Raw genomic sequence first — 22772 nt, 5'->3', positions numbered from 1 at the left:
ATAAGGTTAAATTTTGAGATATTATCTGGGAAAGTTTCGTCACGATATCGCGTTCTCCGATTCCATTATTTGCTCATTACGTTTACGCTCTCTCTCTCTCTTTACACTTGCCATTTAATTATACGTGCTTTCTGACTAAAAGCTCGAATTACCGTTTCTTTAACATGAATTTGATCGACGACGGGTTGGCGGTGGATTGTAATTCGAGCGTGCGACGCCCTGTTAACCTTCGTTTTCCTCTGGGAACGTGGAGAAGCGAGACATTCGTTAACGAGAGATAAGCTAAGGACAGACAAATCATTAAGGAAGCGAAAGCCAGGCCACCCTGTTTCGCTTAGGCCATTCGCTCGATCACGCGCTGATCGACGATTTATTATATCCCAGAGAGAGAGAGAGAGAGAGAGAAAGAGAGAGAGAGAGAGAGAGAGAGAGAGAGAGAGAGGGAGAGGGAGGGAGAGGGAAAGAGAGACAGAAAGAAAGAAGCGGTCGAATGGTGTGAGCAGAGACGCGATCGCGCGCAATTCGATAATTTAATCTCGTGAGAGGGCTTAACAAGCCGTGATAAGAGAGCATTAATTGTCTTCCCTCCCGTGGCTCGTGTCGCTTTATCAACCGGAAGTATTGCTTTTTAGCGACCAAATTTATAGCTTAATTTCATTGGCGCCATATAGCGTCGCACGTGTCAATGACCAAACGTTTGGAACTGTAACTTAGTATTTATAATACATATTTTCACGATAATGACTTCTACCGTAGGTAGACAAACATTAAATGTGTAAAAACATAATAATCGGAAATATTATGAATATCTGCATTATAAATGACAGAAGATAAAAGTAAGAAGAAAAAAATTTTAATGTAATTTGATATATCAGTTTTAATATAGTTAATATATTTGTAATCATATAGTATAATAATATTGAAAAATATTTTACAGAATTTTAAAAAGAAGAGAGAAATTTAAAAATATATAAATTTAACGTCATAATTAATAATAACGTTTTAATTATAAATATGAGTATTAATCATCCAAATTAAATTTTGTTTTTATTCTGAAAAGCATTTCGACATATAATTTTTATATTGTTTGAACGGGTGAGAACGACAAAAATTCCATTGTCCGTAGGAAATGTGTGTTCGACAGAAATTTAAATGCCTGGCAGAATATTATGCAATTGCTCCCCAAATGCGAGGTCGGCACTTCCGCGATTTCTGCCTTCTCGTGCCTTTCAGATAAGACACTCCAACGTGTATATATGTAAAATAATGACGTGAGCAGAAAAAGAGCGCAGCCGGCGACGTCGGGAAGGCGTTGCAACTCAAATTCACGCGGCATTCACTTACAATCGACGTCGTGTGCCGTACACGTACGAGTATATCGTCGGGGAATGTGCACTTCGCTACACATTCTGACCGCTCGTGTCACCGTCAGGCCAGCTGCTCCTCCTGTTTCATCATTGAAGCAGGTCGTTCTGGCTTGACTTCGGCAATCAATCTAAATGACCGCTTCAGGAAAGTCATTAAACCACGGAGGGATTCTTGTCTAGACGACGAATTTTTAAGCTAATTTTTTGGTTTTCTTTTTCTTGCTTAACTTTTTGGACTCCTCATATTAAAATATAGAATTTGATATGCATATATAATTATATTTAAACATTTATGAATTTTTACAGATTTCTACATTTTATAATTAAATATAAGAAATTTTTTTGTACACATGTTTCGTAACTGTTGACACTTAACATTACAACTATTCAGATTATATGAAATATTAAAGCAATTTTTATTCTGTATAAATGTTCTGTACGAATTCTCCATTAATTTCAATTAAATACAATTTATTATCTGATTCAGAGTATTTAATTTATACAGATCGTAAAAATTTATAATAAATATAATCTACACGTATATTGAATATTAAATTTATGAAATATATATATAGTTTATTTATTGTATTTTTTTACGACTTATAGTTTTTCACGTGCATTAATATAATATATATATATATAATTATTTTTATATTATAATAACTATATTATATTAATTACATTTTATGCATTATTATATGAAAAATTGTAAATGTATAAATGTATAAATGTATAAATTACAATTTCAAAATAAACAATGTATAACAAAATAGATTTTGTTATAATATCAGTCAAGTAATAAACATCAATACTTTTAATTAAAAGTTTATTTTCATGATTTTTTATTCATTGTTTTATTATGTGTTTATTAAGAGAATTTATATAATTTTGACCAGAATTAGGAAATTATTTTTACAACAGTCTTAATTTTATTAAGTAGACATATAAAAAAAACATTGAAAATATGAATTTTTTGAATGCGAAAACTACTTCGAAATGATTAAAATAGATATTAAGATAGACGACTGTGTTTAAAAGGCAACATGTATCTTACACATTTGCATATGTATATTAAATATTAATTTTATTCAGCATAAGTGACAAATTTACTCAATGAATTATTGCAAAGTGCCAATACTGCTTTTTTTTTCTTGCGCTCTTTTTCATTCTTCAACTTGTTTAGCAAAACTTACGAAATTTAAAGCTTGTACGGTACCTAACGTGAGTCCGGGTTTCAAAGATTTATACGTCGTTCAACCGCGAGTTCAAAACCTACGACAGTATTCTTAATCCTCTTTAACTTCGTGTCCCTTTAACTTGCGCGTCGAGGTCTATTACGCCTCTGGGCGACAGCACGCGTGTACGTGACGCCAGTTAAACGACAGATACTTAAGTTAAACGCGACGTGGAATGCAACGCGAAACAATTTGCAATCGATATAGGTAAATCCCGACGACGAGATGTGCCGTCTTGTTGCACCTTAGGTATTCAGACATTAGATTCCCAGACAAAATCTAAAACCAGGTCACAAGACATCTTTAAGACGTCTTATGATCTGATTTTAGATTGTGTATTGTATAGGATTTTATCGAATAGTAAATAATTTGGTGATGGCGTTATAATAAATCTTCAGATTGAAAATATCTAAATGTATGGAATAATAAGATTTGATGTGTTTTTTGTTGTGTTAGGCCTGAAAAGCTGTATAATCTTATTGTTGGATTACTTAATACTAAAACATGCATTTTTCTCTTTTCAGTTGGTCTTCTATCTGGGGTTCAACGACTTCTGAGATATCCTGTATGCAGAGGTCTTCCGCCGTTTCCGCTTCGTGTTTTTAGGTAAGAGAGAAATATGTTGTACTGTTTATAGAGTTAAATGCGCTCGCGGCATGGTTTTATCTTGCCTTCTGATTTATGTTAACGACTATTTGCCGAATGTGAGATAAGGGGTTGGTAAAAGCGGGACAGTCGTGTCGTTGTTATAAAGAGCAATGGAACCTTAAACGCAGCGGCGTAACTGGGCGAAGCGTGTGCCAGAAATGCAATCAGCGGTCAAACTTGCTTACTCAATACATGACACTTGTTATTAGATGGCGGAAATAACTTTCTTAGACATCAATTGGTCAAAACAGTAATTTTTTTAAACAAAGTGACTCGTTACCTCGCCTGGTCAATTTGGTTCCTTTTGTCTCGCTGCGGCACCTGCAATCGCAGCGTCGCCTTGCTCCAGCAATCATGCCATTGGGGGAGCAACACGAGAGATAGCTAATCATCCTTTATTGAATTCCATATCGGGGTAACAAGGCCCGATGCCGACCTCTAATCATCCGCAAGGATTTACTGCCTATGACCGGCCGCTCCGTCCAGCCTCTCGGAGACTCCGCGTTCCTCTCTCGTTCAGGTCTGGTTGTAATCGCAGCGAGATTTTTGGCGGACAGTGATTATTTCGCGATAGCGAAATTAGTCCAGACATCAAGATAGAAAACAAAATTCTTTGATGAACCCAATTCTTAATTAACTTTCTAATAATCACGTGCACGTGAAACACAAATAAAAGCTCACAATCGTTTTATTGTCAATCAACAGAATTTAAGAACTTTAAATAAAATTGATAGACTCTAACAAATAAACATCGAAACAAATCGCAAATACGCAAGTATTAAAATACGTACTATGCCTTCAGAGGCAAACATATGCAAAATAAAAACACTATTTCTTATAATCTAAGATAATATTTTCATTCTCTCGCTGTCAAAGGTTTGACACGTGCGTCTAGCGAAATATCGCATCCCCGCGGATAATCGCGGGGTTTAATAAAGAGAGCAGCAAGGTTGTCGGCGCGATACTTTAAAGTCCGACCTGGATTACACGGCGTTGACTCGGGCCGAATCCCGAGGTTGCTGTTGCGGCAATCGGCGGACGACGGAACCGCGCGTGTCGGACAGCCGAGCGATTTGTCCAGGTGGTTTTATCGAGGCCGCGTTGCGTTGCGCGTCGTTTGAATTATGACAGCACAAAATAAAGATATCGGTGACCGCGGCGAAGAGATCCTGCGCAGCCAGAAACGATGAGAGAGGAATGCGGTCTCCCGACTGCTAGTCGCGCGTTTCGCGCCGCGCCGACGTAAGCGCGCGTTCTCTCTCTCTCTCTCTCTCTCTCTCTCTCTCTCTCTCTCTCTCTCTCTCTCTCTCTCTCTCTCTCTCTCTCTCTCTCGTGTGTGTTCGTATAGCGCCGTTGTGTCATCCATTTTTCTGACGTTCCTTAAAATCGGTCGACCTAAGCAAGCCGCTACAACGAATCTGTTTGGCGACGACGCTTAACGAATCTTGGAGTCTCCATTCCGAGTCTTCCGATCGCATGTGTGGACCACGTCGTCTTTAGTGGGCGCAACCAAGTTGCATGGGATAAGCTGGATGTGAGTCGTTTTTTGTGCGATTTTATATGAGAAAAGGTAGATTGCAAGAAGGGTCTTCGAAGCGAAAGAGATATCGGCGACATCCGAAATGCTGAATCAAGATATTAACAATGTCTCGTGGATATATGTAAGTGTGTGTGTGTGTGTGTGTGTGTAATATTCGCATACATTTATTAGCTTGTCGTTGCAAAGGAATAATTTTCTGTCTCGAAAATTGTTCTGTCAATTTTACACATCTCTCTAGAAATCAGACAGCACCTCTCTCAATTTCAAGCATTCCAAGAAATCCAAAATATCAATTCTTCGAAGATTGGACAACAACTCTATCAAAATTTAATAATTCCCGAAAATTAAAAAAAAAACATCGAATTGAGGGCGGATGTTATACACATGCGTATATAATCGTCTCGCAAGCAGTAAATCGCGGGTTACGAACGAAGGAATTCCTCGGCTACCCCCATTAGATGCGCTCTCTCTCTCTCTCTCTCTCTCTCTCTCTCTCTCTCTCTCTCTCTCTCTCCTCTCTCTTTCTCGCTCTCGCTCTCTCTCTCTGCGGCTGCGGCTACAGCCCGCCACGAATGCCCCGCCGACAGAAACGAAATCGAAAGGCTCGGGTCAGAGCAGGGCCCTACTTCCGCAGGGTGTACCCACACCTACGCGCCGCGCCGGTCGCGGGAACGTGCATTCAACGCGTGCACGCATTCGCTCGTGCGTCGACGGGGATGAAAACTGCTACTCCGGTCTCCAGTCGTCCGCTCCTCAATCGTCGATACAATGCTCGCCGCTCCGCGTTCCAATGTCTTCACTGATGACAAATTAAAATGCGACTGACATTACGTCTCGTCTCGTTTCTATCCCGTAATAAATTACTGCGCGTCTATCGCATGATCGCGTACGAAAGCTCGAATAGCGAAACAGTTATGAGATAAATGCCTGTACTGGGACAGCTCGTTAAGCACGCGTTTACGAGCGTAAAGATGCGCGCGAATACCTCTTGCAGAAACGAACGAAACGCCACCATAAATCGGACGTAAGCCGATTAAAATTCCACCCAGAGATGATTACGAGACGATGATGACTGTGTAAATAAGACGCAATTTCATTTCAATTATTGCGAATTTGCTTAATACCCTTTAAGATCAACATCGCCTTGTCTTTGTCTTTACATCTTTCATTACATCTTTTATTTCTTGCTTTACTTAAAAAAATGAATAAACATAAGCTATGGTATTACATAGAATAAAATCAATATTATATAACGTTTCGAAGATTAGATTTTAATTATTACCTTTAAAATTCAATTATTAATATTTTCATGTAACATTGATAATAACCATCGAAAAATTCGCTCAAAACGAGTTTGAAGAATGATGTCTAATCGGCAATAAAATAGCACGCTAAAGACCGCTGCCGGCAACAATATTGCGAATCTATCGCGCGCGCACCGGTGTCAAAGTGCCACGAGCATGCTAGAGAGCAAGCGGCGAATGCAACAAGAAGCAATGGAAGCGATAACCAACAACAACCACCACCAACATCACCAGTACCACCGTCGCCGTTGCCGCCGCCACCACTACCATAACCGACACGACCGCGGCTGCCAACGGAGAGCCAGCCAACAACAATAAGGGAGCACGAGAGGAGTGCGAAAGCACGAGCGAGCAGACCCGACAATGCGGCAGGTACCTACCCCGCAGGCATTCCATCAAGATGCTATCGAGAGAGTGCTCGGGCCTCTCGAGAGGGGTGAGCGCGAGAAGAGAGGAGGTCCAGAGAGAGAGAGAGAGAGAGAGAGAGAGAGAGAGAGAGAGAGAGAGGATCTAAGGAGGGCCCGAGAAGGATGAGAGCCGGCGAGCTCTCGAAGAGGAGGCTGGCAAGAGATATTAAAGGATGCTGCGCCGCCGCGCCAACGGAGAGAGACGAGAGAGAGAGAGAGAGAGAGAGAGAGAGAGAGAGAAAGAGAGAGGGAAAGAGAAAAAGAGGAGAGAGAGTGAGAAAGAGCGTAAGAAGTTGGAAGAGAGAGGGAGAAGAGGCATCCCGTGGCGTGGTAGGTCCCAAGGTACGAAGGGATCAGGACCGACCGGCGCGGCAGGACGGGACGGGGCAAAGCAGGGCGAGGCAAGGCGCGCGCGCGCGCGCGAGCGCGCGTTTGGAGCCCGGGTCCCGCTCGCACGCCCGAACCAGAAGAGGACCCCGAGCCCACGGCAAACCTTCGAAAAACGTGACTCTCCTCGCCCAGCTTCGCCCGCGCGCGCGCATCTTTACTCGTTCATAAGCGTTAACTTATTTGTCGGCGTGGCAGCGCCCGCGTTGCACCCCCTCGGTCTGGAAATCGACCCGTATTAACCCGTCATCGCGATAGCATCGCGCGGGTAATCGCCGTTTTCGCCGTTTCGATGGGATCCACCCCAGCGCGACTTGTGTCTCCCAATGATCTCTCGTGATGTAAATGCGAGCGGAAAGATACGAATAAAAATTAATTATTTTATAGATTTTGATAAATCGCGCTTAATTTATCACGAACAAATGTTGCTGCCATTTTATAAAATTGGGAGAAATCTGTAGTATTTTCTATAATATTTTAACCGAGAAACACAAAAGGTAATGTCTTTCAGTTGTACTTCACAATTACCGAAAATAATCCCTCTTGCGCTGCTCATCATATCATTCACTTTATTTGTTAATGTGAAGAGGTAATTTCTTGCTCCTAAGTTTCTCAAATAACTGTAAGACTCGGTCTACAGTAGGTACAGTGAGCTCTTAGCTCTTAGCTAGGTCGCAACTGTAAAGCTTACAATTAGACTAAATTGAAACGTCACACAGAGTTTAGAGCAAAAGGCAAAAGACTTACTACTTATCGTAGATCGGCTATAATCTTAGAACGGCAACACGTAAAAGTCAGTTTGTCCCGTTTGCATAATCATATCTAATTGACGTATTACGCGAATCGCACGCAACAGCGAGAATACTCCGTTAAAAGCTCCTTGCCGGCGGTGGCGGCGAGCAGCAGCCATACGTATTCGTTTAAAACCCGGCGGACTGCGAGCGAAAAAGAAAAAAGCCACGGCCGAAGAAAAAGTTCGGTGACGGAGGTCGTGGATGGTTTCCCGCCATTCCCGGCTTGCTTTAAAGGGCAACACTTATACTCAGATTGGATTAAAGTCTGGTACGTCGAAGAGGAGTGGTAGACGACGGCGCGGGATCGGCGACGGCGGAGGAGGAGGAGACGGTTTAGGTTGAGACAAGAAGGAGGAGGAGGAGGCGAAGGTATGCGGCACCGTCGTGTGTATACGTATACGCGTGTGCAGTCGGAGCCGCGATGTATCGTATGTGCACTTACATACGTGTGCACCCGTACATACATACCTATGGACCCGCCGCCGCTGCCGCCGACCCACCTTCACAAGGTGATTCACTGGCGATCCTGAAGTGCAGTGTGCTCAACCATTACGCATTCGCGAATCACCGTAGAAACGTTTGACGCGCTCCCGGGACAAATTATTGTCAGTCACATTGTCCCGTAGACAAGTTTAATTAATCCTGAAACACGGAGGATGCTTCCCTCCAACGCGTGATAAAATATATCTCCTTTAAGCGTCTACTTATAAGATTCGATCATTTTTCTCATTGTCATATTTTATTTTAAAAAAAGTATAATTATTTCTCGTCACATTTTTAACGTTAACTTAAAAAAAATGAATGTTTTTGTGTAATATTCAAAATTTCATATTTTTAATATTTTGATATTTATTTTGAAGAGAAAGTAATAAACAAATATCTCAAAGTAATCATCTCGAAGTATACATCATTTTTGTAAATAAGTGTCCATATATATTGTGGACACCTACGACTCGAGGCGACAAAGCGTTCATTACGCGCGCGCTCGAGAATTCCGGGACGAGAATTCAAAGGGCAAGTAAGCTCACGGTAACGCGGCGCGAGTGCCATGTCACTGCCGCTCGCAGCCCTAAAGAAGGGCACTCCGTCGCGCGGTGTACGTTTTCTGGCGCCGTAACCTGTCGGCCGAATGTGCACGGGGAAAATGCGTGGAAATGTTTACGAAGGCCGTGCGGGCATCAGCATACGTATCTTTCGGCAGCGCGGTCTCGCAGCAACAATGTACGCGTGTTGGTGTCTGAAGGGACGATGCGATGCAATGGGAACCGCCCGGGGCGTGCCGGTGCACCCTGCGAAGGCTCTCAATCGCAAGAATGCAACGGCCGGCCGGCCGACCGGACGGCTCTCGATTTCCATCGGATTTCTTTCGGGTATACGGCGATACAATCGTTGAACGCCGTTAGGTCGCCGCTCTTGCGATCTCTTGATTGCGCTCGCGTTTACCTGACTCTCCCCGAAAGTTGGAGGGAAAAGTGGAGCGAAATTCATCAATCAGAATTCTTTGGGGAAAAATTGTAGATTTGTTGTAAGATAATTAAAATAAATTGATAAGGAACAGCTGATGTAAATCTTTTAAAAGAAAGCTCAAAAAATAAGGAAGAAAAGACCACCGGTGAACTCCGATTAGCGCCACTTACGTAACGGTGTCAAAAAAAGCGTCACACGTCCAACGACGATTAAGAAGTAGCCTGTCGCGTTTAAAGGCTTAGCGAGGACTTCATAGGCCGTCCTCATAAAATCCGGCGTTGTGTCCCGTGTCGGACAGACTACGTGGTCACCTCTCGCGTAGCGGGTGTCACATAAAAAGGCGCTTGTGAGAATGTAACACGGCATTAAGGGATGGGTAGTCCACGAGGTACAGGTCGTTAGCGAATTCTTGGTAAGGATTTAATTTATTCGGCCGCGTTTCTCCTCCTCTCCTTCCCTCCCTTTCTCTCGCTCTCCTGCTCTCTCGTGCCGAAGACAAGGCGATTTAAAAGGCCAAGGCGGAGCCGCGCGCGAGACGCAAAATAAATAATCGGCGCGCTATTAATCCTCGTTAGGGACTGATATCAATATCGATAATTATAATGTAAGTAAGCATGACGTCCCTCGCGAGTAGCAGAATGTATTGCCGCGTTCATTTAAACGGCGTTATTATCATCCTTATTAACGTCGAATAGAAACGTCCCGATCTCTTTAAGGGAACTGCAATTGTTAGGCATATTAGTAGAAAGAGCGCGTGTGTGCATGACGCGCTAGGAAATTGTTCGAGATTGATAATTATAGCGTGAATAAACAGAGAATACGAATCCGAGAGAGTGACACGCGTCTGATTAAGTTGCATTATTAACGCGTTGCGTAAGATAGAAATCACGTACGCCACTCTTTACGGATGTCACGTATTAGAGACTTTACAATGCCATGGCATTGATTATTATATGTGACGAAATTAAATAGATTTATAACGCAACACTGTGATGAATCACTTGCGGATAAATTGGTATTTACTGGCTTGCTATTTTGAGAATATATCCAGCCGTACTCTTTTTATTGTCCTATTTTTCTACTCTATTATACTTCATTTATTTTGTTCCTATACGTATACGTAGTAATTGTTGAATGGAAAAAAATCATTTCAAAGAGCCACTTGCCATCGCCATGGTCTTTGTGCCGCGAAAATGTGACATTGCTCTATCTACACCCCGTCCGACAACATTCTATTGAACACGTCGACAGGAAAGCCACGTCGTTCGATTGCTTGACGGCTCCGGCCGTCTCCTGCAAGCATCTCCCTCGCTGCAGCAATTGCGCGGAACATATCGCATTGTTCGCATATCGAATCACCTGTTCTATATCGCGTCACCTGTTATCGGCGATCTCGTCGTGAAGCGCGGTGCATTCAGCACGCATCGACAGGGAGGGAGAGAATGCGTCCCGCTCGTGGAAGGCAGTGTACTTCACCTTCACTTTCTTTATGCGCATTTAAGTCCGTATTTATTCATTACACGAGTCTCGTGGTAAAAACGCAGAATAAGAATCTCGTATACGCAGAATAAAGTTTCATGACTTGAAACACAGACGGTTCGATAGTTAGGTTTCGATTAGGTATCAACTGAGAGTGTACTCAGCTGACTGAGTAAGAAGTCGATTATTAAACTTGAAGGCACTAAAATAAAATTGTGAAACACTCCGCAATTTTACATATGTGATAAGATTATTGGTTCTCTCGTTATTACACGTCTGTTTGTCGAATTACATAAAATCAACTTATCAATAAATGAAAATGAATATGAAAAGCATTACGATAATAAAGCTAATTTATTTACTATAAAAGTAAATTACCATATCATTGCGCTTTTTATTAAATATTAATTAACTAAAATATATGAATTGACGACAAAATATTTTTATTGATATTTGTAAAATATGCATCAAAAAAAATCTCTAAATTATATATTTTCTTATATCAGATTGTAACATTTAATTATAGAAACATAAAATAAAAAACTTTGATTATATAATAGTAATATTTTCAAAATCTTTACAAAAAGGAAAAGTTATAGCGACAAGTTATTAACTTGATACATTTATAAATATTTTATTGTGAAGATTGATTAACGAGAGTTAGGATAGAGTGTTCGTAAAAAATGACTACGCTTTCTTTTAGCAATTGTGATCGCGTTTCGACAGGTAATGCGATGACACACGAAGTAGCTCACGATATTTCTTGTCAGTTCTCTGTCAAGTCTCGATGAAACGAATCACGGCGACCTTGTGTAAACACATGTTCTATACGCAATACATAAACGCGCGTCAGGATTATATTATTGTTTCTTAATAACTGAATATCTTCTGTTCACACAAGTATCCTGCATCTAAAACTAATTTCTATAAATAAGTTGAACTTAATAATTAATATTAAAATAATAAATGATTTACTTCATTATTCCGCTATCGTCCTTTAAGATATCTTCCTCTTTTTTTTAATTTCTTCTTCGCGCTCATACAACTACCACAAAAATATGGTTAATTATTATCACACGCAAATTAATTATCTCCATAAAACGATTACTTGCGACGATGAAGGTATGAGATATGATATTCAATTTTACTTAAATCACTCTTTTGGATAATTTACGTGTTGCTCTACTTTTAATCCGAAAAATATTACAAAAAATATAGTCTTTTAATTTTTGATTTTAACATTTTAAAATCCATTGCTGGATTTTAAATCAGGTTTCTTGCATACATAATTCTTTTTTTTTTTACACAAGTTACCTTTTGAAAAATACATATTACAAGAAACCAAAACTATGAATATACGTTGACATATAATATTTTATCAAAAATCAGTTCTTAAGTTATGAAAAGTAAAACTTGAGCCATATCTTAAAACAAACTTCGTTGGAATTCCTCAATTAAATCCCGATTATAAATGTAACACAAAGAATGTTAAATTGATTCTAAAGATCAAATATTAAATGTTTTAAGACTGGTTTCAGCTCAGTTTTTTAACATAAACATGACTATAAATACGAAGAGATATTAAAACGTGATATTCTGAATTATTAATATATTTTTCAAATAAGGAAGTTGTATGAGCGTCTCAAAATGTTATATATCAATCTTGGGAGGAAAAATTAGAATTAAGTCAGAAAACTAAAAATTATTCTTGTGTGTTATCTTCTTTTCAAGCTACTTATCTTTTTGCTTGGTTATGTTGTTTCGTCCAAAATTGCTATTCTTCAATCTCTTCCAATCCGCTTGTCGACCTACCTCCCTATGTTTCACGGATTTGGCGATAATTATCACCGTGAGAAACGCCATGTATCACCGGGGGCGACCTACCTCGCGCGGGATGATGGTCGAGATGCAATGTAGTAGTGGTTGCCCGTTTTCAAAGAGGGACTGCTACCTTTTCATGAGAAAGAATGAGAAAGAGAGAGGGGAAGAAAAAAGGACTAAACGAGGCACAAACCGCCGCCGCCAACGCGGACGATCGAATAAGGGAGAACGGGAGAGGAACCGAGATAGAGAGAAAGTGAAGAAGGACGAGAGTGAAAGGAGAATCGGGAACGAAAGGGGGAGCGACGAGCGAGAGGAGGAGAACGGAGCGTTTGATTTACGCAACAGGTCATTAAATCAGATGTATTGGGTGATAGAACTTTGCGGCGGAATGACTCCTCAAAATTCTTTTTGTTTCTAATAAGCTCTTAATTATTCCACCCTCCGCCCAAACCGTCGATCGCCAGCCATTGGGGCTTTGCAATCACACGATTGTACTAATTGTGAGAAAGCATGACAGAGGTATGTTACATTTCGCGGTGCCTTATAAAAAATCACATACAAAATATTATCACGATGGTAGTAAGCTGTATCATATGGGTTCATAACTTCGATACGTGCGGGAGGCAAAAGATATTAAAGCGATACGAATTCGATTTACAACTGTATATATTATGATGATCACTGAAGCGATGAAATTCCATCGACAAATTACACTGTCGTACGAAATATGTGTTACGTTTAAAATAATCTAATATATCTTTAAGACAAATATGTAAAAATGTAACAAATATAATAATGTTGTACATAAAATAATAGTAGAAAAAACTATGTATGTATATTTTGTAATTTAATAATACCTCGAATTTTATTAATAATACAATTAATACTTAAAATTTGATAGTACAGAAACTTGTTACAATCTTTATATAACTCTATTTGAAAGGAAAAATAATTATAATTTTCTCGAGTAAATAAAAATCTGGGAATTTAATTTCCAAATTTGTTAACACATATATGTAATTCAATATGCTTAAGAAAAAGATTACATTTTAAAAGGGTTTTAAATTTGCGCATTTTATTGCTAAAGTTAAATATATGTACAAAATATTCGAATTTCACGATCTCTTTCATGATGCTTTTATTACTACATGATATATCCAAAAGAGAATCAAATAAAAATACGCTCCTTACTTTGTTGAAAAATGTGTTTGCTTATCTTTGGACCGCGATCGCCGAGGAGTATTCGCGCGATCATTTATTCTACCTGTTTGAGGCGACGGTTCTCAACTTTTTTAAAACGTGTAATAAAATTCCGAGAAACTCAACACAAATGAAAATTCCTACGGTCTATATTGACCTAGAGAATAATTTTTGAAAGGCTCACGGAGCAGGCTTACCTAGCTAGAGAATATCCTCGTAACTCGATGGCACAAAATGTCGCATCACTTCCATTAGTTCCAGTGAAAATGTAGGACTACTCAAAGAAGGTGATAGATTACTGAGCTGTCACGCGAACCTATTTGTTCACTATTGTCGAAAGCGCACATTCCTTTCCATGATATTATTATATCATTTGACTTTCTTTAGATTCGATTTTAAGCCTACCTCAAAAAATCAAATAATAAGATCAAATAACTAGAAAATGTAGAAGACCCTAACCGCAGTTGAACATTAAATATTAAACATTAAAAGCAAAAAAAAATTTTTTATTTGAATACAGCATTAATTTATATTATCCAAATTTATTAAACCACACGGAGAGAATTTTCTTTTAATGATTCTTTTTACTTGTCAAAATATGTAGTTTAATCATTTCTAATTAATTATATAATTTAGTAAAAATAAGAATCTCTCGTTTAAAAATGCGAAATCTTTTATTAATTACATTTCTATTCATTTTGTATTTTACTTTTTAAATCTTACTTAACTTTTAACTAATATGTTGGGAAACGCTCCAACATACCCAAACACATGCGCGCGTTACGATCAATAGAGAATTAAATGCCCTCCATTCATCATCCGACCATATTCAACCCTCGTAATCCCCTAGTTCTCCAAAAATTATGACCCGTCGGACCTTCCGCCTCTCATCGCTACTCGCCAGACCCGATTATGCAGAGACGCATTTCAATTGCGATTTACGCGCGGAAACTTGTTGGCAATCGATTCAGGAAGACAATCGCATCTCTACGAGCCTGCGTAAGGTGCGTGTGCGACGGCGGCATAGAATAATAAGATTGGGAAAGGAGGAGGAGGAGGAGGAGGAGGAGGAGGAGAAGTAGGAGGCGGAGAGAGTAAAAGTTCGCGACGTAATAAGAACGCGGCGAGAGTCGTACATGAGGACCCGCGGCGGAACTCATTTTAATTAGAAGGAGTCCTTTGCTTTATCGAGTTATTCCCGAGCGCTCCCTCTCTTTCTTTCTCCATGTCTCTCTCTCTCTCCCCTCGCTCCATCACTTTTCAGTCTCTTCTTCTTCTCCTTCTTCATCTTCCTCTTCGTCTTCTTCTTCTTCTTCTTCCTCCCGCCGACCGTCTCTAACGCCATCGTGGGCCACATCCATGGAGCCGCCTTGGAATGCGGTTCTACGGGCCCATGGGGTTTGCACGACGACGTTGTGGTGTGTAACGCACGGGATCTTTCTGTCTCTCTTTCTTTCTATCGCGCATTCGTTCCTCCACATATGTCTCATGTGTGTTACACAGAGACACATACGTACACGCATACGCACTGTGGAAAGGTACCGACCGAGTCCTTTTGCTCTCCTCCCGGGAGGAGAGTAAAAGGAGACCTTGTCCTCTCCAGACCTCCGGATCCTCCTTCTCCTTCTGCTTTTCTCTCAACTCCTCTCGTCTCTGTTGCTTCTCTCTCTCTCTCTCTCTCTCTCTCTCTCTCTCTCTCTGCTGCTTTTCTCTCCTTCTTTCTCTATTGGGCCCTCATCTGGATCCTTTGACTGGTGCGCAATGGCAGAAGAAGGAAGAAGGGAAGAAGAGAAAAAGAGAAGAGATATGAAAGAAAAGGAACGAGAAGGACAGGAGGGAAGGAGAAAGAAGAACGGGACCTCCGCGGAGTCGACGAAGTCTGGGGAGGTCCTTCCTTCCGAGGCACCGTACGAAACGGATAACCAGAGAGAAGAAAGGAAACGGCTCCTTCGTCGAGGATCAAAGAATATATCGAGAGCTTTTTTGCTCCTAAGGGATGCGAAGAGTCGGGCGCACTACGGAGGAGAAAGAGCCGGCCGCCAAAACTGCCCAGGTCGGATTTCGAGTTTCTAGGGTAGAGCAGGAGTACGTTCTCGAGAGAAGAGAGAGAGAGAGAGAGAGAGAGAGAGAATAGTAGTGCCTCTCGGATGAAAATATTCCCGCGTGTTATCTTGCGATTATGACCGCGCTGAATTCATGTCTCTGCCCTGTTAAATGGTAAAAACCCGAAATGTGCATTGTGAATTATCAATATATTATACGAACAAGAGCTTGTTTATCAAACTAATCATTAAAGCAGATTCTTCCAGTGTTAATACTTTCTCAAGAAAATTATCAAGGTTTATCAAACGTATCTGCTTTTACTAGATGACTTTCTTAAAAAATAATGATAATAGGGTGATGAAAGGGTGAAAACGAGGATATAAGAAGCAAAATTTCTTTTTCTAATATTGATGTATACAACATTTATTGGTTTATAGATGCTGCTTCTCTTAGTAATAAATTCCATTTTGAAAAAGAGAAGAATACACGTACTGTGTGGAATGTGTAAATTAGGGTTTAATAATAGGTGTGATGGATGTGTGAATTAGGGTAAAAGGGGAAGGGTGGCATTTAGCGTCTAATATCGTAGGTATAGGATTATCCAGCTACATTCCTGACCGTAATTTTTCTGAATTTTACTCCCTTCTAAAGAAAAATTCGTTCTTGAAAATTATCACATATCACCAACAATAGTAAACTATCATCGATATGATTCTTGACATGTGCCCATGATCACCGAGTATGCACGGTCGAACTCGAATCAATCACAGCGCTATTCCCATGAGTACGCCTCGGCCAAGGTTCTCCGGACCCTCTCTCTCTCTCTCTCTTCCCCTTTCTCTCCTCGTAAGAGGCCTTTTCGTCGTTGGAAATAGGGCAGGGATATCGTCGACGAGGCGAAAGAGAAGGAGGCGAGAGGGATTCGCGTGTTTCGCCTCCTGGCTACGCCAGTTCGTTTCGGCCGCAACGAACGCGGCGGTGGCGGCGGCGCGTTTGGGACCAACCGGGCCCCCTACACTTTCGGTCTTCCCCCTCGGCCGGCTCCTCCGCCGCCCTTTCATCCGTCGACCGTACCTCTCCACGCACGTCTCCTCGGCGATTCCCGCGGGCGCGCCTTCTCTTCACTCATATTCCTCCTTAGTTCTCTCCTTGGTTCCTTTCATTTTCATTCTTGCATTTCGAAGATGCATCTACGTTCGTGAATACTTACTGATACTTCGATCGGTAGTACTAGTTCTCATAGAGATATCGATATCTTTATTTTTTTATATTCTCAATGATTTAGTTAATATTTTGAAATGTATGTAACGCTGTAATATTTTTTAATGTGTATATTCTCAATAATGGTTAAGTTATTAAAATAAATAATTGATTTTACTTGTACTTCAATAAGTTATTCCGATATATTTTTTATATAAAATATTAAATAAAATTAATTTAAAGAACATAAAACACGAACATGTTTTAGAAAAGATGAAAAATATTGACAATTGTGTCAAGAAAAATTACTCCATTAATTTCATATAATACTCTATTCAGTAGAAACAATGACATAAAGTAAACGGAGAGTTAGGGATGTTACTAAATTTGATGATAAACAGGCTGCAAGAAGAAGCGACGTCGTTGTCGAGCCGATTGAACGGAATGTGCGAGAATCGCGAGAGCTTAGAACGAACATCCGCCGACTTTCCGGTGACTGACAACAGTTGCTCATTGTACGCGGAGACGCCACCGATATGATATCGCGCGGGCACATCGATAGCGAGGAAGTTTACGATGACGCGGCTCGACGTAACTCGCATAAATAGGAAGGCTCGCCCCAGCAACTGGAGCTAAACGGACCTGTTTGCTTCGGCGACGGACGCGAGCGGCCGTGTGAAAGTCTCGCCGCCTCGTTAACACCACCCTTAAGACTCTCCTCGGTTCTGTCGTGCCGTGACGAAGACGGGACTAGGAGACGAAAGAGAAAAGAGAGAGAGAGAAAGAAATACGAGGAGCAGGAGAAAGCGAGCAGGCTTCTTAAGCTGGACCAAAGGAAGTTGAAAGCTGCGAAAGACGAACAGACGGTCAGATGCGAGACGAAAAAGGGAAGAGCAAACCGCGCGATGGGAAAAGCAAAGCTCCGGGTCCACCCGCGAGGCACGGGGGAAAATAAACGGACTGACGCGTCGTCGTTGTCTCGGCAAATGAACCATCGCCCCGCGGATAGTTTCTGTCCGTTCTTTGTTCCGGCGTCTCATCATTTTTCTCAAGATTCTCGGGTCCATGCAATCCACGATCTCTTAATCATAGCTTATATCATTAAGAATTGAATTAACGTACGAGCTTTGAGGTATGAAATTACTGGCGAATAGTGTAGACATTAAAAATTAACAACAGAATTATAAGAACGCCGGAAAAAAATCTTTATATTAAAGTAGATTAAATTAGATCAAAAAGATCAAATTATAGATTAAATTACATCAGAGCAGATCTAATTTTAAAAACCGGTTGATAAAATTAGATCTGCTCTCATATCAATTTGATCTACAATTCGATTCTTGATATGAAGATTTTTTTTTCTCGGGAAGGATAATCTCGTACACTAGTTATGTCTCTTATTTTTGTATATTTCATTTATATTGAAATAATTCTTAATTTCTCTTCGCTTAAAGTTTTTCGCCCGAGTCGGAGATAGCCGGCCTATTTTGGCAACCTCGATAGCCCGACGGTCGCGTATCCAACATTTATGTCACATCCATGACTCAAGGTCTGCGATATTTCTGCGCCAAGTGTGCGGACGCGTTCGGCGGCGGACGAAACGTTTGATATCGTTTATTCGCGGCTTCCGTCGGAGAGCGACGAATTAAAAAAAGAGAAAGGGAACGCGCAGAGAGAAAGAAGCGAAAAAAAAGCGCTCATACGCTGAAGACGAGACAAAGCAGAGAGAAGGATAAAGAAAGAGAAAAGAAGACGGGAGGGTGGGAGGGTGGGAGGGAGGGGGAGAAACGCGACAGACAGAAACGCCTGTCCCAGAGGCAGAATGAGTCAGAGACTAATAAAATCGGCTGGACCCGAAGAGAGTCGCCGCGGCGCTGCCGGGGCACTCTCGTGGTCCTCGCGAGCATGGGAAAAGGCCAGCAGATTCATTGACCGCGAGGGACTCCAGTTAGCACCGAGGTCTCCCCTTTTACCACCCTCCCCTCCTTCTCCCTCTTCCCGCGGACGGCTACCACCATTGTTTCATTAAGATCGAGCCGAGGTCCGACACACGCGCGCACGCGCGGGGCTATCCTTACGTGCGCGCCTCCGGCGAGTCGCGAACCCTCCGACGCGATTACACGCGTCTCGCTGTAGAATCGAAGCAAATCGCTCTATTCGTTTCTCGTCTATTAAAACACGAGATTCGATGGATCGACAAATGGCAAGTAAAGCAAGAAGTATCATTGTGACAATTCTCATTTTTTATTTTTACAGTATACATGAACGAAGTGATAAAATATTTTATATTTATTTTAATTATTCAAAGAAAGTCCGTTATATATCATAAATAATATACTGAATTGTTTAACGTTAAACGCGGTTCTTTCTATGCCGTCGTTTGTATCATAGCATTTTTTATTATGTCCTTTAAGAAAATGAATACAAATTCTTTAACAGATTTTTATATATTTTAAAGAGCGTTATTAATTTGGAGAAATACAATTAACCTGTGAAATGTATATATTTGCCCTTCCATGTATCTGTTTCTTCAATTTGTCTCACTTTAATACTTCTTTTTGCCGGGCAACTTATTTTAAGCGATTACGTGCTTTTAGATTGGTTAAACTCGTAAAGATGGAATCCTTTTCCCGGCACGTATACCAATCTCCATAAACGTAGAAATGAATATAACGAAGTTGCGTGATACTAAAATACTCGTGTGTTTTCGATAATAATTATTGCATTCCTGAGAGAGCAGTCTCTAGAGAAATGCACATATTCGCGCGTTAAACATTCTCGGATCAGGTAACTGGCAAATAATAACAGTAATAATAGCTCATACGAATAATATCGACTTTCCACCAATGTTTTAATACACACTTTACGAAATTCTTAATGTTTATATTAATCATTGAATTTTTGATAGATTTAAAGCCAATATTAAAAGAGTTTTTTTTTTGAAAATTGTAAAAAAATTAAAGAGTTTTTATTTTTCCAGAATACATACAAATTGCATGTTACTTAATTTTGAGTAAAAATTATTTTTATATTGCATTAAAACATTTCATATTCAAAGTCACATCAATAGTTGCATGAATAAAGTCTTCTCATCAAATACCCTTTAAACGAAGAGGCCAGCTATAAATCTAAAATAAAGGAAGCCATTATTAATATACTTGACAGACAAATAGACTCCGTATATTATGTCATAGATTGGACCTCGTTTCACATAAGAGCGTGTTTGATATGTACATTCGCAAAGAATGTTTGACCTACAATGAGACAAAGAATGGCCGGCGGTCAATGTTAGACAGACGCGATTATTAAGCTAAAGTATGTGCGGGGTGAGCTTTAGCAGGAAGTACTGCTATTTTCGTCACTTTTACGATTCGTTAAAACAATTCTCTGGACATTATTTGTTTGTGTCTTATGTCCGTTGAGACGACAAATGGCGACGTTAATCAGCAGTTTCTTTTTTGTACGCGTAAGAACTCACTGATAAAAGATAATTTCTAATGCTCTCAGTTGTAAGAATTATAAAAAAATGTGCTGTTAAAATTACACTCAAGTACCAGTAAAGATCAACAATTATATTTTTCTATTACTATACGTAGTAATTACACAAAAGAACTTAGGTACAACAGAATTTCATATATAGCATCTTTAATAATAATTTTGTAAATATAGAAAATTTTAATAACTTATAATTCAAGAATTATTACAGCTGCAATATTCTTATATCGGGCTTTAATTAATCTCTAAAATATGTTATTAAAGTATATTGTGCGCACGGTGATTGTGGAGTAATCCTGAAAAATAACCAAGTACCCATTTATCACATAAACGTGCAATTATACCTGACATCTTCTCCTAAATAATTGACAACACAATCGGAGGTAGAAGTTTTCGGATCAGCACCCGGGAGAGAGTGCGCGTAATTATTTCTACGCTCGTCGAACGCGCCCCCTTACGCGATCCGAGAAATTATGCAGCGCGGAACGTTCCCATTGGCTTCCCGATTTAATTAGAGACGGCGAGAAAAAATGCGCGGGCTCTCTTCATGTGTGATAGAGGATGATGCGACGAGGATGCTGCTGCCTCACAACCTGTTTCTCGAAGGGGAACGAGCGCCGAAACGAGGATCATTTGTTTCCACGTTTTCGTGCGGCGCGCGGTTTCCCTTTCGGTCTCTCCGCATCCTCACAAATTGTCCCTTCTTCTTGTCAGTTCTAAATTTGTCTTTACTTCGACTGCACATTTTAAAAACAAATAATTTCTCTTCAAAGTCAGAGAGATGTCATTTTCTCAACGACATACCTTTCGTTTATTAGAAGATATAAGAAGAAACATATTTAACGTGTAAATTTAATTTCAAATATCTTCAAGCGATTCGAAAAAATTCGTGTACAGCCCTTATAAAAATGTAACAGGTAGTATTAAATTGGCCAGTACTTTTAATGCTTAAACTAAATAATAATTACTAAATAATAATTTAGTAATTATTATTTAGTTTAAGTATTAAAAGTACTGACAACAGTACTTATAAGTAATACTTGAAATGAGTATTACTTACTAGCCAATTTAAGGATGTATCGGACTGAAGTTCGAAATGGTACAAAGTTGCTAAAAATTTGTGAAATTGTTCTTTTAGTTTCCCTAATGTACTGCAAAAAATTGAAAACGCATCCACTAAACGGTTGCTGAGTTATAACTATTTTAATTTTCACTGATTTTACATGGTATCCTTTTCTATCTTATGGAAAAGAATGATCTTGACGGATGAAACAGCTAAAAAAATATAGAAAAAATAGTACCAATGTTTTGAATTTTTTTGTACATCTAGTATATGAATAGATGACAATATCTGCCAAGTTTCAATTGTCTTCACTACATCGTTTTAAAGAAATAAAATATAACTTGAGATAATTGTGCATTTTTATTATCAAAAATTTAAACTTATAAGTAAAAAAAATTGCAAATACGTAAAAAATACCTTTGTAAGAGTAAAAATAAGACTTCAACTATCGTTCAAGTTTCTTACATTTAGATTTACTATGTGTTAGGTATAGATATTTAAGTATTTCAAATTTCATGCACTTTTGTCTAAGATTGTATGTCCGATACACCCTTAATGCTACCCAATATTAGATTTTTGTAAGGGAGGCTATATTCGAGTATTCGAAAGTATCGAGTACTTGCGCGCCTCGAGTATTTTCTTCGCTTCAATCAAATATTGGATCATTTGACCGTGGTATGCACGATACTCTAAAGTGCGTTTAAAATATTGAAATAAGACGGTCGTATGCCATTCCTTGGGTCTCGCGGCGGACCCTCGATTCCCTTCGGCCATGGTTGGGGCCTCGTTTCTACCCTCTCGTTCCCCGCGCCGAAGAAGCTTTTCGTGTGCCGCGTTCTTTTCCTTTGTCCCTCTTCCTTTCTGCTCTCTCTCCTCTCTCTCTCTCCTCTCTCTCCTCTCTCTTCGCTCTCTCTCTCCTCTCATCTCTCTCTCTCCTCTCTCTCTCTCTCTCTCTCTCTCTCTCTCTCTCTCTCATCGTTCTCTTTCATCAGAGATCGGCATTCCCCGCGGCAATATGGGGTCCTTGGGGTCCGTGAGGAACGCGCCTTACATCACGAGACGCGACGCATAATTGATCGTACGTGCGAGATGCAATTATTAGCATCGCTAATGCAAAGTATTTGTAGCCGTGAGACGCATTGCAGTGTTTTGGGATATCATTTATTTACAGTTTTCTACTTTTTATTTTTTTTTAATTTTTTTTATTTTTTGATTTTTGATTTTTTTAGATAATCTTAAATTAATCTTAATTTTATTACATACCTTCCAGTTTTTATTATTTTTTAAAATAATTATAATATTTAAACACGAAAAATATT

General features: G+C 39.9%; 1 protein-coding gene across 3 annotated transcripts in view; it reads left to right on the top strand.

Annotated features, from left to right (window-relative positions):
* The window catches only part of LOC118647933 (mental retardation GTPase activating protein homolog 4-like), an 88640-nt gene that overhangs the window by 35629 nt on the left and 30239 nt on the right, over positions 1–22772 (top strand). For all 3 annotated transcript variants that reach the window (XM_036293930.1, XM_036293932.1, XM_036293931.1), the window contains exon 3: positions 3127–3208. In XM_036293930.1, coding sequence (XP_036149823.1) covers positions 3127–3208 — 82 coding nt within the window. The remainder of the gene's footprint in view (positions 1–3126; positions 3209–22772) is intronic.

The sequence above is a fragment of the Monomorium pharaonis genome, chromosome 11, assembly GCF_013373865.1.
Source record: "Monomorium pharaonis isolate MP-MQ-018 chromosome 11, ASM1337386v2, whole genome shotgun sequence".
Classification (NCBI taxonomy): domain Eukaryota; kingdom Metazoa; phylum Arthropoda; class Insecta; order Hymenoptera; family Formicidae; genus Monomorium; species Monomorium pharaonis.
This window is presented reverse-complemented; position numbering and strand designations above follow the sequence as displayed.